A 16,362-nucleotide genomic window follows, 5' to 3' on the forward strand; every position below is an offset into this window, starting at 1 on the left:
GCTATTATCTTCCATTTATCATTTGTAAATCATTCCGTTTATTTAATTGCTGTAAACCAAGTTGAGCCTTCTCAGAATGATGACTGTGTATACAAAGTTAAGCTTCAGTTTAACCCTTTCAGGACCATAAGGATCGTAGGCCAATTTTTGTGGTTTTGACGACATTTTTATGGTAAAAAGGGCTTGCAGATGCCAAAAAATTGATTTTTTTTGTGAAATATCATTATTTTTATTTAAAAAAATCACACTTCTGGCTTATGGACAGTGTGGCAAGTGAATCTTCTCGTCAATCTAGCAACGACGCTAATGAATGAATGTCGGAACCAGTTTGTTTACATAAAGGCAGTATCATATGGAATCCGTACATATCAAATTTAGAACTGTAGACTATCCCAATCAAAATTTATAGGATTTTAAAGTTATGGGACAAATATGTCCCTTGGTCCTGAAAGGGTTAAGGTACTCTTTAGAGGGCCTCGGTATGTTTTTATCATAATCACAAAAGTAAAATCCTATGTCTCTTTATAAATGACAATATTATGATTAAGACTTAGCCAAAAGGAAAGAGTTTGACCTCATTTCGCTCAGAAGACGTGGCCCTGCAAAGGGTTGGAGTTGGAGCCCACGGCCTTAACTGCATCCACACCATCCTGTTTGTCTTTGGGAAGCAGAGCCAAGATTGTGATGTCATAGTGCCTCTTTCCACCAATAAGAGTCAACCTCATCAGTGACGTCACAATGGCTTGATTGTCCTTTTCTCCCCTCTGGTCTCAAACTCGCGGTCCTCAGTATGTTTATCATAATCACAAAAGTTAAAATCCTACGTCTCTTTATCTATAAATGACAATATTATGATTGAGACTTAGTTTGACCTCATTTCTTTCAGAAGACGTGGCCCGATCCCACTGCCCCATGCCATGCATCCAATAGCATCCCTCTGGTGCCACAATTCCTAGCCAAGCTTGCACTGGGAGGCTGGAGCGGCGGGCTTCGGCTTCTGCGCCTGCGCGCGGGCCCGCCCTCAGGCCCGGCCCTCCCTTCCGCCTCGAGTCCGGGCAGTGCGTCGCGCGCCGTCTCCCTCTCGCCATGGCTTACCCGGGGCTGCTCGTGCCCATCATCGTCATGACCGTCTTCTGGGGCCTGGTGGGCGGCCTCGTGCCCTGGTTCATCCCCAAAGGCCCGAACAGGGGGTGAGTCGCCTGCGGTTGGCTCTTGGGGGCCCCCCTGCCCCAGAGAGTCTTGCAATTGCCTCCTTTGCTTCTTTTGCAGCTATTTGCTCTCCCTAACTCTGGCTTTTGAAGCTTTCCTTCTCTCTCTTTTTTAACTGGGTATAATGGTTAGACCAGGAGGCTCTGAACTGGAGAAGTCCAGCCCTTTGCATTTTAGGGCAAATCAGTTAACCCTTTCCTCTGCCTCAGGTACACACTTAAATTGTACGTCTCTTTTCATGCCAAGTAGGTAGCTCACTTTTCACTACAAGTGGAAAAAGCTGTGAGTTAAATCCAAAAATGGGTCTAGGCACTGGGGTCTCTGGGTCAGACCGGTGGCCCCTAGGTCAAAGACCAGCGCCCTAACAGACTAGCCCTACCTGCGTACTCGTCTAACTTTGTCTTGAATCCCTGGAGGGATCAGCAGCGATGGACCATGTCAACCTAATGGATGCTTTGCCAGGCGCATCACGTCATTTATTTGCTGTTGAAGGGATTAGGGTAGTGTTAGTTCCAGCACACTACACGGAGCAAATGCTTTTCGCATCACATTGAAATGATAAAATTGTAACAACGGTTAAACTAGACAGAATAGAATTCCTAAACAATGTGACGGATGAGCTTGTTTTTGAGTGGAAATTCACTCCAAACGCAGCGCAGTAGTGGACAAGTAACACGCATTTCATCATCCACCATCTGCAGTTCTCTTTTTTTCAATTTAATTTCTGTCAGAGCTGAAAATCCAGGTTCGCAAACCTAAGTTAGGACAGCTACTGCATAAAAAAATAAAATTAAAATGACTATCCATTAGTTTTCAAGGACTAATCACATCAAAGAATGATGCTTGTCTGGGCGATTGTATCCTTACGCACACAGACGCTCATAACGGTGACAGACTCTTGCATATGCAACATAAATGTCATCTATTCTAGTGTATACTTAGGAAGGGAATTTTTAAAAATAAAGTAAAATTCTGGAATCTGGTGGCATCTCTTTGGAGCATCCCATTGTGCCATGGCACACAGTTTGAGAGACACTGGGTTATGGCTACGTCATCAATGCTTGAGAACATTTCAAGGTCAGGGGAAAAAAATGTTGCACTGGTTAAGTTCCCTTTTCCATCCTGCTCAGGAACTGTCTTGACTGGTAATCTTAATGCACCACAGCCCCACCCAATCATCATTTTTATTCTATGTAATGAAGCCTTTGAACAGAGATGACCCCCCCCCACCCCCTCATATGTGGTCACAACCAAGTGTATCGGGTATCCTTGGCCGCTGTGTAGTGCAGTGACACAGTGAGCCAGGGCTCTTCAGCTTGGAAAAGGGATGGCTGAGGGGGAGATATGATTGAAATCTACAAAATCCTGAGTGGTGAACGGGGTACAAGGGAATCCGTTTTTTTACTCTAAAAAAAAATTACAAAGACTAGGGGACGCTTGATGAAGTTACACGGAAATACTTTTAAAACCAACAGGAGGAAATATTTTTTTACTCGGAGAATAGTTAAGCTCTGGAACGTGGTAAGATCGGATAGCGTAGAAGGGTTTGGACAATTTCCTGGAGGAAAAGTCTGTAGTCTGTTATTGAGAGACAGAGGAAACCACTGCTTGACCTGGATTGGCCACTGTGAGGACGGGCGACTGGGCTATAGTTGGAACATTGGCCTGACCCACTAAGATTATTTTTATGTTCTCATCTGGAATATTCTGAATTTTACATTTGTTTGTGACCCTGAAATATTGACTTTCATGCTGGTTGTGATATCGTAATATGGTGTGCTTTACTTCAAGTAGAAAGCCCATTTGGATCTAACTTGGTCATCATTAAATGTTGCTGTTCAGGTGGTGGTCCCATTTTTCTGCTTTCATTAGGGCCCTGGCATGGTGGGACAGTGCTTATAAATTCTGTGGATTATAGGGAGTTGATTACGATTGACTTCTGAGTAACCTTTTGTCCTTTTTTTTTTTCTCTTGCAGTGTTATTAATACAATGTTGGTGACCTGCGCTGTCTGCTGTTATCTCTTGTAAGTATAAACATTACTTCGCTTCTAGTTGGCTCTGGACTTGCTGCCGCATATAGCTGGATAAGCTGCAGGATCTCTCTTCATGGACTTCTCATATTTTGTTTTGGAAGAATGTGTACGTTATAAGACTTTGGTGATCTTTTCAATCACACAGGCTACTGAATAAAACACTTATCAATATAGAGCTCCTTTCACTAAATGGCACTAGAGGATTTTAGGGTTTACATTCAGGTACTCAAGCATTTCCCCTCCCCCGAAGCTCTACTACTGAGCCAGCCAACAAATGGGGATTTTTCTCAGTTGTACCTGGTCAACTCATGATACTATTACGACTACTATTCCGTATTTCTATAGCGCTACCAGGCACATATAGTGTTTCTCATTAAACTGGCAAGAGACGGTCCCTGCTCAGAAGAGCTTACAACAGGTCAAAAAGAATGATTCTGTTCACGCTGTTCGGGTAGGGAATGATGTGATGGAAAAGGATGGGCTCTACAGAGGGCGTGACGAACGGAAATGGGTGCTTCGTAGTGGGTTGGGTTTAGGACTTAAATGCAGCTTCATTGCCAAACTCATTCGGTCGCTTCTGCCCTGAGTTTTCCACCGTGTCATTCTGCTCAAGAGATAGACGTTAGATTAGGACTATGACAAAGCTAAGCTAATAGTATTGTAAGTGGTGGAGACACCAGGTCCCTGCATTCCAGCAAGGAATTGACCTCAAAAAGCTGAAAGCCACTGAGATGAAGAATAAGCCTTAAATTGTAAAGCAAGGATTGTTTTTTTCTCTCTGAAGTCTTGGTGTCTTTGTTCACACTTCTGCTCAGCAGCTGCTTCCAGGAATTATGGAAAGGCTGAATCTTAGCCCAGAGAGAGAGAGAGAAAAACAGTCATTCAGAATTAGCTTTTTCAGGCGGGGAGAGAAAATCCTTTGAGGATAGGATGTGCTAAGTAAATGCCTCTGCATAGTAGACTTTACGATTTGTGGGGGGCATAGAGAACAGGTTCCCTAGGTCCGAATTTCTGGGGCAGAGGAGCTGCAGGAAAGAGTTGAAATGAAAAGAGCTTCACCTGCTACCCTTGAGAAATGTAATTACATGGAAACTTCATAAAAGACAAGTCAGAATGCAAATGTTGTGCAAACAAAGCCCTGTTGTGAATGAATGACTCTTCTCTCCAGTTCAGCTTGTTCTGAGCTGCTGTACCATCAGGGTGTAACCTGCTCCTGTCTTGTGATTTCTGGTTTGTGTTCAGGCCCATTCTTGCTTACCATCAAACAGAGCTGCTGACCTGATTGACATTAAAGGGGGGGCAAGTGTCGTAGAGCCATAAGACATGCTGTTAGTTAACCCCTAATGTTATCATTCTGCATCAGATGTTCATTTAGTAAACTGAATTTTTGTCCAGGGCATGTTCTACTATGGGGCTGGTATGTGCATGTGGCTGTTTGAGCAGGGGGCCTGTACGATACATTAGTGGTCTATAGGCTACTGATGTGTAAAACCATCTCCTTTTTTCTGCTAAACATGACCCAATAGTGTTGCTGAAAATTTGGGGAGACCACTGTGCACGGCTGTGGAGTCGGTAAAAAGTGCATACTTGGATTACAGTTTCAAACTAAAAGCTTAAAACTTATAGATAACATATTTTTATACTTATATATATTTTTATTTTGGCTAATATATTTTGTGGTCTCTTAGTCCTAATTTTGTACATAAAGAATATATGGTACTGTAATTGGAGTGAGTCAGACAGGAGAAAAAATAGGGGAATCAAAGGTTTGGTGTACAGATCCCACAGCCCTGCAGCTTAGTGCCGGAGTGGAAGGCACCACCAATTTATTCAGCTGCAATAACTGGATGAAATTGCCAGTGGAGGAGGGTGAATAGTGGAGTGCCACAGGGATCTGTACTGAGATTGGCGCTATTTAACAAATTTGTAAATAATCTGAAAATTGGAACAAGCGAAGTGTTAAATTTCTAGGTGACACGAAACTGTTCAAAGCTCTTAAAATGCATGGCGAATGTGAAAAATTGCACCAACACCGTAGGAAATTGGAAATGACAGATAAAAATTTAATGTGGGCAAATTCAAATAACCCAAATCACAGTTACCAGATGCTAGGATTCACCTTGGTTGGCACCCAAGAAAAAGATCTAGGTGTCATTGTAGACAGTACACTGAGCCCTTCTGCCTAATGTGCAATGGTGGCCAATAAAGCAAACAAGATATAGGAATTATTAAAAAAGGAATAATTAACAATACTAAGACTGTTATAATGCCCCTGTATTGCTCCATGGTGCGACCTCATCTGGACTATTGCGTTCAGTTCTGGTCTCCTTATCTGAAGAAAGTATAGCGGTGCTAGAAAAAGGTTCAAAGAAGAATGACCAAGATGGTAAAGGGGATGAAACTCCTCTCGTATGAGGAAAGACTAAAATGGTTAGGGCTCTTCAGCTTAGAAAAGAGACAGCTGAGGGGAGGTTTGATTGAAGTCTACAAAATCCTGAGTGAAGTAGAACGGGTCCAAATGGATCGATTTTTCACTCCGTCAAAAATTACAAAGACTAGGGGACACTCGGAAGTTACAGGGAAATACTTTTAAAACCAATAGGAGGAAATATTTTTTCACTCAGAGAATAGTTAAGCTCTGGAACGTGTTGCCAGAGGATGTGGTAAGAGGGGATAGCGTAGCTGGTTTTAAGAAAGGTTTGGACAAGTTCCTGGAGGAAAAACCATAGTCTGATATTGAAAAAGACATGGGGAAGCCACTCTTGCCTGGATCGGTAGAATGGAATATTGCTACTCCTTGGATTTTGGCCAGGTACTAGTGACCTGGATTGGCCACTGTGAGAACGGGCTACTGGCTTGATGAACCATTGGTCTAACCCAGTAAGGCTATTCTTATGTTCTTAATTATTCAATTTATCCCCTAGTTGAGTGGTATGTTCATGTAAGGTTTTCAAAAAAACAGTAGTTTCTGTTTCGCCTGCCTTCATCTTTACAGTGTTCTTTGGCACAAATAAACCTTTAGTAGATGTAATGATAGCTCTGTCTAGCTATTCCATGAGCTCTTTGCCTGGTCTGCACTGGACATGTTGTCAGAGGATGTGGTAAAAGCGGATAGCATAGCTAGTTTTAAGAAAGGTTTGGACAAATTCCTGGAGGAAAAGTCCATAGTCTGTTATTAAGACATGGAATGTTGCTACTCTTTGGGTTTTGGCCAGGTACTAGTGACCTGGATTGGCCACCGTGAGAACGGGCTACTGGGCTTGATGGACCATTGGTCTGACCCAGTGAGGCTATTCTTATGTTCTTCTGTACATCCATATGCAGACATTAGCCCCAGTGGCAGCCACTCCTGTGGAGAAAGAAGAGGCCTGGGCTTAGCAATGCACGATATTGTGTAAAGGAATTTGGAGCCTCAGTGTGTGTTCGGCGTAGCATGCTCTCATCCACTGCCCAGGCATTTCGAGGAGCACAAATGAGAGGCAAATGTTCATCTCCTAAATGGTGATGGGTTTTGGAAAGTCAGGAGTCTGGATTTGCTTTTCTGTTCAGGGATGCTGTTTGGATGAAAGGTGGCTGGTTTGTGTGGAATTTTCCATGACTTGCTGAGTCCCGTCCAAATGCTTTCCTCCCCGGAAGCATTTATCTCCCACGCTGGGAGCACACTGAGACCGTGTGCTATTTTTAGGTGCATGTACATGCTAAACCTTTGCAAGCATGGAAGTGTTAGGTTCTCTGTAGATCTTCGCAAGCCGCTCTTAATTAAAGCAACTGCACCTCTGAGCCGGAGATCGAAATAGAATTGTTTCTAGTTTCTTTAGTTTTTTATAAACCGCCTGTCTAGGAAAATCTAAGCAGTGATTGTATAAAGAAAGGTTGAATGGTAAAAGTAGACGTAATTTAAAACAAATACGGGAGACATAAAAGGAATGAGGGGAAGAAATACATTTATTTTAAATAAAAAGAAGGGTAAAAGGGAAAATAAAATATTTTTTCTGTATTATAAGCATCTTTAAATAAAAATGTTTTAAGTTCTGATTTAAACTTAGATATGGAATCTTGCTGTCTAAGTTGAATGGGCAGAGAACATTCCATAAGGCTGATGCTGTGATGGAAAAGATGAATTTCCATGTGGTTTCATAAACAATATGTCGCATTGATGTAATGGATAAGAGATTTTGCTTAGTGGAGCGTAATGTTCTTGGACTAGACTAATTTAATCTATCAATAAAGGCCAGAGAACATTCTAATTTTGTTTTGAATGTAAGAAGTAGATGAGAAACTGGTAACGTGTGTGCATCTTTCAATAAAGGGATTACGTGATCAAGTTTTTTTGGCTTTGTATATAATTGTTACAGATCTTTCTAGTCTCTGGGTGACAAGTGTATCCCAGTGAGCAGCGAAGCACCCCTGGAATCAGTCTTCTGTAGGAGCCTTTTAAAATAAAGGACGGCTCTAACTGATAGTGCTGTATTCATTTGCTTACATGTGGCACTTCTCTGGAAAAGTATCTCATGTCGGTCACAGAGCCATTGCAAAGTGGTCTGTCTAGCAAGTGTGTCCAGATCACTATTCTGATTCTAATTCCCAGAGTCTGGTTAGCTGTGATAACTCAAGAGAAGGCTGAATTACTTTCTTATCGGAGAATAACTTTAAAAATAGCCATCAAAGAGCTCTTGCAATAGATTCCTATAGCTCTTAAGTGGGGATATGCAGGGAGAATCATGCAGGCTGCTTTTGGCGGCTTTTGAGAGCCCGCAGGAAGGTGAGGAAGAGGATTGATGCATGATAATTATAATAGCTATTAGGAGTTAGCATGCTATTATACACGCATGCATTTTTGGGAGGGGGGTGGAAATATAAAAATCCAGCGAGTTGAAACTATACTTGCTTTTTTCTTTTCTCTTCCAGTTGGCTCATTGCAATTCTGGCCCAGTTGAATCCACTCTTTGGACCGCAGTTGAACAGTGAAATTATCATGTATCTGAAATATCATTGGCCATAACGCCGACTCCATTCCCTGTACAAAAGGTGAGGCACCAGGATTTGCCACATGGAAAATCAACTGCAAACATAATCAAAATCCTGGGTCAGTTGTGCTCAGGGGCTTCTCCTTCATCTCTCCTTGGAAAAACTTCTTTTGTAGATGTGGCCCATGTATTTGGTACAAGATCGGGCCACCAACTTGTGCTGATGTCTTGATTTAGTGCTTTATATCTCTTGTGGGAAGCAACACATAATAAGACACCATTTATCAGTAGGTTCAAGGCTGCTGTTAAGCAGAGGTAATAGGGGTCTGATGGATAAATGTCTCTGCAATGTTTCTGTTTACAGAGCACAAAATCCAAATAGCATCAAAAGATTCCACAAATGAAATGGAAGGATCAAAACAGCAAAATGATTGTGGAACAGAAGATGGGATGTACCAATTTGTAGTTTAATAAAAACAATCCACAAACTGACCTACAGGATAGAAACCAAATAATGTATACAATAAAAATAACCCAACATGGGCCGTGTTTCGGCAAAATAAAAATGCCTTCCTCAGGAGTCTTATAGGGTTCTTGGCTGTTTCAAATATAACATGAAAGTCTCAAAAAATCCATGTACATAAGAGGCTACAAACAAGCTCACAAGACTCCAGCGTAGGCTGCTGTTACATGTGAGCTGTGATTAAACTACAAACTGGTACGTCTGATCTTCTGTTTACAGAGCTACACGTTTTTAGACTGAAGTGCTGTTCTGTTCCATTTTATACATCATTTGAAGGGGGGAGGGTGCAAGTACTTTTGGGGCTACTCGGACTGCAGGGAGTTTCTCACCTGCTTGGCAGAGGTGGAGTGCATTAAAACTTACTTCATTCCTGTTTCCCTCGGTCCGAACAGGCTTGAAATCTAGCTGGAGACCGTCAACTCCCTCCCCAGCTGCCACCTGAATGTATGATGCAGTGTTACACTTTCAGCGGCTTTTGACGGACTTGAGGCCCTATTTTACTAAGCATTTTCCCACCGCTATCAAGCTTTTTGAGAATTTATTATTTTAAATGAGACTGATTATACAGCCATGAAACATTCCACCTAGATGTCTCTCATGGTTCAGTTCTGGCTTGCATTGTTTAAGGGTCACAGAACTTCAAAGCATTAATCACTTGCTGAACAGTGGCCTCTTGTCCCTTATGAATGGGACATGTAGAAACTACCCTACTTGGCTCTGCCAGTCTTACTCTTTTTTTTTTTTCTGTCATCATAAAAGAGGAAACTCTGCTACTAAAGCAGAACTTCCTCTTTAGAAAACTAAGCAGTAGAGAATGACATAGGAGGACTATACATTTCATTTAGTTGTCTCTCTTGTACAAGATGTTACTCTATGGAGGATGGGTTTTGTCACTCTCAGTCTTTGATTAGACTGAAAGGCCCCTCTTCAGCTTTGATCTTCCAGATCCTTGTTTCCTAGACAGCTGCTAACCAGATGTTTGCTTTTATTTTACAGGGTATTCTTCCAGGTGTGATGATTCATTTGGATGTTGCCTTAAAATGGATACTAGTATACTAAAAATTTCCTCTGATGCCTTATATGATTGTATTTTAAAGTACATTTGGATCACACCTCTCACTCTGGACCAAGTATTACCTCTTTTATTGATTCATTATTACTTGTGCCTAAACTAAATATGAAAGGGCTTCCTTTTTATGCTGTTCAATAACTAATACTATTAAGGAGTCTTCCCTGAGCTGGGGCCGACCTGCCCCTGTTCTGCGTTTTGCACATTCTGTGGTTTTTTGGAACTGGGAAGGCTACAGCTGGACAGTACCTCTTACGTTGAGCAATGGCAGTGTTGCAAGATTGCTGAAATTAAAGTTTTGAAATAACAGAAAAGCATCGCAGCAGTGTGGAATTTCTCAGTGGGTTTCACTTTTGGAAGGCTTTATTTACCAGGACTAAGGAAGTCTTCAGGCTGACTACACAGCAGGCCACAAGATGTACTCTCTTGTGTATTTCAAACTGTAATGCAATCAGAATTCCATTCTTTTGGTTAGATTTTCTATAAGTGTTGCCAATCTGTAGAAGCTGTACGTCTCTGTGCTCACAACTAATAACATCTTGTTAGGCCTAGGGCATTTCTTAATAAGGTTGCTAGCCGTCGACTCTGCTAAGACCATACAGGGCTATTGCTACTGGTGGTGGGGCAAGTTGAGGTTTCAGTAGTAGGATGGCTATTAGGAAATACATCTCTGCTGCCTGTAGGTATCAAAACCAAAGACCCTAGGTACTTTAAAACAAATCATAGGTACTAATAAAAGGCAAACTAAGACAGATCTAATTGTGAAAGAGATGCAGTTTTCAATATTTAGTAGGTAAGTGTTAGGAAGTATGAGGTGAGTGATGATCAGTGTTCCTTCTAAGAACTGAGTTGATGTGAGCAAATATTTTGTTACATTATGCTGATGGTATTATACACACTGCATTACAAATTAACCCTTTTACAAAGCTGTGTTAATTGCCCCATAGGGATTTAAAGGGCTTTGGGGCTTTCGCTGTGTGGCTTTGTAAAAAAAAAAAAAAAAAGGGGGGTAATAAATTTTTTTTTTAAAAAGGAAAATAAAGATGACTTTTATTGAAAGGACTTACAACATATGTCATTAGCTCTCAGAAACAAACACCTCCTTCCCCAGGTGAAGATGGTTCAATTAAAATATGCCATCTTAATTCTATATATTTGTTAACCTTTATAAACCTGGGTACCACACTACTATATCCTGAATTAAAAATAAAATTCTTTTTTCTACCTTTATTTTCCGGCCATTCACTTCTCTGGTTTCTGCTTTCCTCTGTCTTAAGTCTCCATGATTTTTCTCTCCTCCTTTTCCTTGTCATTTTTGTACCTCTATGTCCAGATTTAACTCATTTTTACTATCTAGTCTTTAAGTTCCCTCTTTTTTATGGTCTATTGGCAGCTTTCAGTCTCTTTCCCTGGCTCTCTTATTTCCCCTTATTCCCAGTCTTTCATTAACTCTGCCCTCTTTCTCTCTCCTTTCTATACGACGGTGTTTGCCCCTCTATATCTGCCCTTTCCATCATATCCCTCCTTTCTCTCTCTCCAAGTATATTCTCCTTTCTTCCATTCAGCATCTATCCCCTTCTATACAGTATCTGCCTCCTCTCCCCTTTCCATCAGCAGTCTCCATACAATCTCTCCCTTCTGTCTCTTCCCCTTTGCATACAGTCTGCTCCCTCCTGTCTCTCCCTTCCATCCAGACTTGTCTCCCTCCTTCTATGCAGCCTGGCTCCCTTTCACTTCCCCATTTCATCATCTCTTCTCTGTAACCTAGACCCCCAACTCTGCCTGCTGTATCTTCCCACTTCTATACAACATCTACCCTCTCCACACCCAAAACCATTTCCACTAGTGGCTGCCCCCACCCCACCACACCACTTTTTGCCCTTCTAGCATCCTTACTGCTGCTTTCCTGAAGCAGCAGCAAACTGTCTTTTGGCTTGGCCTCAGAAGAAGTGATGTTGGAGAGGGTGGGTTGGCAGCCTTGAGTCTGTATGGGACAGTCCCACAGCTCTGGTTTGTTTGTCACTGCTGTTGCTTTAGGAAAGTAGTAGCACCGGTGGCACAAGATGAAGAGTGATACCAGAGAGATGCTGGGCCTGAAGCCAGTGGCTGCACAGCTTTGAATGAACATTGATGACAATGTCTGATGTCAGATCCAGAAACAGTAGAGAAAGGAGAGGTGATAATTCTTTTGTAAGGGGCAGCAGTGAGACCTTAATTGGCACATTTTCATTCTAGAGACTGACACCAATGCAGAAAGTTACCCAAATGCTGAGGGGTCTACCCAAAAAGTGATATGCAAAGAAATATAAGGACTTAACATTTATCTAGGCTAAATAATTGGAGAGTTTACTTTTTATCTGACTATCTCTTTCTCAGTAGAAATAATTCTCTCGAACACAAGGTGATAAGATGAGGCTGCAAGAAGATTCATTGCAGTGATGTCAATTTTTTTAAATGGAAAGACCGGTGCAAACAAACAGTACTACAATTTAGGAAAGCCTGAAATTACTACAACAGTTCTGCACAGAATAATGACGCTGTGGGTATTGCACTAGGAATAAAACAAAAAAGGGGACAGAAGTACCCATGTGCAGAATCCTAAAAATAAAAAGTGGGATTGGTAACATACTGTAGCCAGGTAATCTTTATTAAAAATCTTGATTGCAACAGTCAGTAAATACACAAGATCAATCACAGTAGAAAACAATGGATAGGTAAAGAACCCAACATGGTCCGTGTTTCAACATTTAATGCTTTCCTTAGGAGTTTTGTAAGAAGAGCCAGGCATTAGTGGAGGTCATCAACGATTGAAGAGCCAGCCAACCTTAAGAAAGTCCTTTGGGCCAATAGCATCCAGGTTCTCTACTAGCTAGAGAAGAGATGGGTACAGGTGGGAATGAAATGGAACTGAAGTACATGGGGGGTTATGGTCACTCCAGGCTCACTTAAGTATGATCAATAGAGGCTAACCAAATTTTGGGGTTCAGCTTTGGCATTAAAACACCCAAAGTTCAGATTCAGCCATGTTTTGATTTTAGCTGAAACTGAACCTCTTCTAACACCTTATTGCGGTGTTTTTCAACCTTTTTACACCTATGGATCGGCAGAAATAATAAAAATTATTCCGTGGACCGGCTAAGTCATTGGCCAGACCCCACCCATCTCTACCCAATCTCCATCTCAGACCCTGCCCCCATAGTAGTACTAATTGCACCTTGCACATCCCTTGCCTCATCTGGAAGCCTTCCCTCTGACGTTGCAACGTCAGAGAGAAGGCTTCCAGTTCAGGCGCAGGATGTGCGTAGAGTCACTGCCCATGGCTTTGTGCACTGAATCAGTTAGGCAGAGGGAGCTAGCTCAAAGATAACGCCGCATCGATCGCACCATGGACTGGCGGTTGAAGAACACTGTTTCGGGCCTGATGCACGTGCTGGCCCTGTGGACCGGCAGGAAATTTCTGCGGACGGCACTGGTCCATGGACTGGTGGTTGAAGAACACTGCCTTATTGGACCTAGCTTAGAAGCCCTAGTGGCCTAGTAAGATAAGTGATTGCCAGTCCCTCTTCTGGCTCTACTTAAAATGACCCTGCCCCACTCCCTCCCCATAAGAAAAGAAACATGTGTTGTGATGGGGAGTCAGAGTTTGTGCAGGGAAATAACACTTGAAACATCTCGTCGGATGACATAAGCATTGCAATGTTTGTTGTGTCTGTGTTGGCTTGAGTTTGTACTATATTTTGTTTATGCATGTTTTTGTGTGATCTGCCTTGGATAAAAGAGAAATACTGTTCCTCCAAAAAATAAGACCTACCCTGAAAATAAGCCTTAGCATCATTTTGGAGCTAGGTCTTAATATAAGCCCTACCCCAAAAATAAGCCCTAGTCCTGGGATTCGCAGGCAACTCTTTAACCTGCCCCTCCCCCAACCGCACAGCCAAATCCCTGCTGACCATCCTTCTCTCCCTGCTGTGAATGAGCCCCACCTTCAACCAGCAGCATGAAATCCCTGACGGACAAGGCCAAGCAGCCTGTTTAGAGTGCTGCTGGCCTGATGCTGCTTTGGTTGAAGGTAGGGCAGTTGGCAGGGAGGGAAGGATGGTCGGGTTTGGCTGAATGCACAAGGGTTCTGCTGCACAAGGGATGGGAGGGAAGGATAGAAGCTGGGCAAGGCTGCACAGGGGAGGGAGGGAAGGATAGAAGCTGGGAAAACCTCTGCTTCACATTGGGATGGGAGGGGAGGAAAGAGGAAGAATTGGGGTGAAGGAAAGGGAGAGGTGATCATGTCCATACCCCAAAAATAAGACCTAGTGCTTTTTTTGGGCCCCAAATGAATATAAGATACTGTTATTTTCAGAGAAACAGGGTATAAATAATAAACTATGTACCTAGGAGAGAGGAGGAAGGACAGTGGCTGCTAGTGGCTAATCCAGCAAGAAAGGATCTGGGTCCTGGAGATAACAGGAAGCCCTTTGTGGGTGTACAAGCTGCAGAGAGCAGCCAAATCTGCCTGCTTCCTGCCATTCCTCCATCTTTTCAAAGGTCTACTCAGAAATACTTTTATGGTTGTGGGTGGGAAGTCTTGTTGTTGATCACAGGAGGCTGCACTAAACAGCTGGAAGAGGAACCGACTCCAGCTGCTTATGGTGCAGATCTTATATTTATTGAGGAAATGCTAAAAATCTAAGTGTGCTGTTGCCCACCCTTGCGCTAGGGGCTTCCTACAAGCTTACTTATAATAATAATAGTTAAAAATATTACTGTTGTTTAAAAAATCAGTTTGTTTTAATAGTGCACGAAATATAAGAACTAAGTAGTTGCTTCATTAAAAGCCTGTAGGCGTGAAGCTTCCTCTATCCCAAAGTCGCGTGTTCTCTCCCTGTGGGCCGACCTGAATTTAACCTTTCCCTTCTCCCTATTACGTAATTATTCATGGCATCACAGGGAAGCGCGAAGTAACCTCCTTCTTTCAAGCAGATCAAATGAAATATAGGGTGAACTCTAAACTTTAAAAAGATTGATTTACTATAAAAAAAAAAAGTCTGATTAAATAAGAATGGAAAAAAAAGGGCTCAGTAAATCAGGAACTCCCAGCAGCCAAATCATCCCATGCAAAAGGCTTCAGCTTTGCAGGACATGCAAAGTATCCCGAGCTAAGAGGCGCCTCTGCTCCGCCTCCCTCGAGCCCTGCAGGTCGCCGCCGCTCCTCCACCCGCCCGCGTGCGCTCCCAGGACCGTCCCCGGCGCCCACAGCGCACGCGCAGCTCCAACTCGCCCCGATTGGCTGCCGCGGACGGGGGCCAGGCAGCCGATTGGAGGGCCAGGCACCACGTGAGAGGGGAGTCACGCGCTTTCCGGGAACCCGTCAGGAAGGACATAAACAAAACAAACCCGAAAGAAGCATGGAGACTGGGCGGAGGCGAGGCTGAGCCCCGGAGCCCGGGCCGGCAGGTGAGAGCCGCGGCCGCTCCCGGACCCCGACCCGGCAGCTCCTGCTGCCGCTCTAGGACGGGTTATGTAACCGCAGCAGCGGGCGCCCCTGCTCTCCGTCCGCCCAGGCGCTGCACACGCCGGTCAGCCAGCCGGCCTGGCCTGCGGCTCGCCCTCGCGGCCCCGTCGCGCGCACCCCCTCCGCCCTCGCGGCCCCCCGAAAGCGGCGCGCCTCAGAGATTGTTTATATGCCGTCTCAGACGAGCTTGGGCGGACGGCGCAGAAACCTGCTTGGTCCGACGTCGGCTGAGCGACGGCGAGCCGGGGCCAATAGGAGCGCGCGGCCGAGCGTTCGGCCGGCTGGGATTGGAGGCGAGCCGGCAGTGGGCGGGGCCGACGGCCGTTGCTTTGCGCTTGGGTGTTTGTGGGGCGGCCATGTTGGCTTTCTGGGTGAGGTGGAGGAGGAGGGGGGGCGTGAGCGGGACGGGGGCCGGGGGGGCCCGGCAGACGCGTGAGGGCAGCGCTCTCGGCACACTGCAGCCAGGCTGGCGGGGTAAGGGCTCTGTAGAGCGGCCGTGTGGCCTCTGGGCCCGCCGCCCCTCCCCCCCCCTTCCCAAGCAACTGCAGAGGCCGGGCTGGATTCACTCTGTGCTGGCTGCACCGACCCGGCCCTTCTGCTGCCTCACCTTGGCCATTAGAGCAATGCCAACTTCTCCCCAGAGTTGCTGCTGCCCACTTTTCATCTCTGGCACTGTGATTTCTGCTGGGGGGGGGAGGGGAGGGGAGGGGGCTTCTTTCAGGCTAACTGAGTGAAATAGTTGCAACTGCAGTAGCAATGTTGCTCAGTTATCTCCTAACCGTGTATTTAGGTACAATGTTGATCTCATGCTTAAACCATATACTGCTTCTAGTGTGTTTGCTTTGAACAGGCAGAAGCCTACAATTTCAACTACCTGTGTAAAGAAAGATAACCACCTCTACCTGCTTTTTGCAGCAGTTCCTTCAGCTGTACGGGTTTGACATGGGTAGAAAACCGCAACAGATCAGCATTGCAAATCACAGAGTAGGAAATTGAAATAGTTATTCCATATACTACAACCATCACTTGGAGGTGCCTTAAAAACCCACGACCG

The 16,362-nt window shown here is 44.2% G+C and overlaps 2 protein-coding genes across 3 annotated transcripts in view; both read left to right on the top strand.

The window, feature by feature from the left end:
* Positions 1-1,023: 1,023 nt before the first annotated feature.
* Positions 1,024-10,834, top strand: ATP6V0E1 (ATPase H+ transporting V0 subunit e1). The gene is made up of 4 exons (XM_033927604.1): positions 1,024-1,190; positions 3,187-3,234; positions 8,152-8,271; positions 9,730-10,834. Exons 1-3 carry the CDS (start codon positions 1,087-1,089, stop codon positions 8,243-8,245), a joined length of 246 nt encoding a protein of 81 aa, XP_033783495.1. The 5' UTR covers positions 1,024-1,086; the 3' UTR covers positions 8,246-8,271; positions 9,730-10,834.
* A 4,267-nt stretch (positions 10,835-15,101) lies between these two features.
* CREBRF (CREB3 regulatory factor) overlaps positions 15,102-16,362 on the top strand; it is a 44,011-nt gene continuing 42,750 nt past the window's right edge. The window contains exon 1 of one of the 2 annotated variants that reach the window (XM_033927075.1): positions 15,102-15,250. The gene's annotated coding sequence lies outside the window, so the exon portion shown is untranslated. Of the gene's footprint in view, positions 15,251-15,702; positions 15,783-16,362 lie in introns of those variants that run through there. The other variant, XM_033927076.1, reaches the window with a different exon arrangement.

This window comes from Geotrypetes seraphini, chromosome 18 (genome assembly GCF_902459505.1).
Source record: "Geotrypetes seraphini chromosome 18, aGeoSer1.1, whole genome shotgun sequence".
Classification (NCBI taxonomy): Eukaryota; Metazoa; Chordata; class Amphibia; order Gymnophiona; family Dermophiidae; genus Geotrypetes; species Geotrypetes seraphini.

Coding starts and splice junctions, on each gene's coding strand:
- ATP6V0E1 (XM_033927604.1), top strand. CDS start 1,087: ATGGCTTACCCGGGGCTGCTCGTGCCCATCATCGTCATGACCGTCTTC. Junction 1,191..3,186: donor CCCAAAGGCCCGAACAGGGG/GTGAGTCGCCTG, acceptor TTTCTCTTGCAG/TGTTATTAATACAATGTTGG. Junction 3,235..8,151: donor GCTGTCTGCTGTTATCTCTT/GTAAGTATAAAC, acceptor TTTCTCTTCCAG/TTGGCTCATTGCAATTCTGG.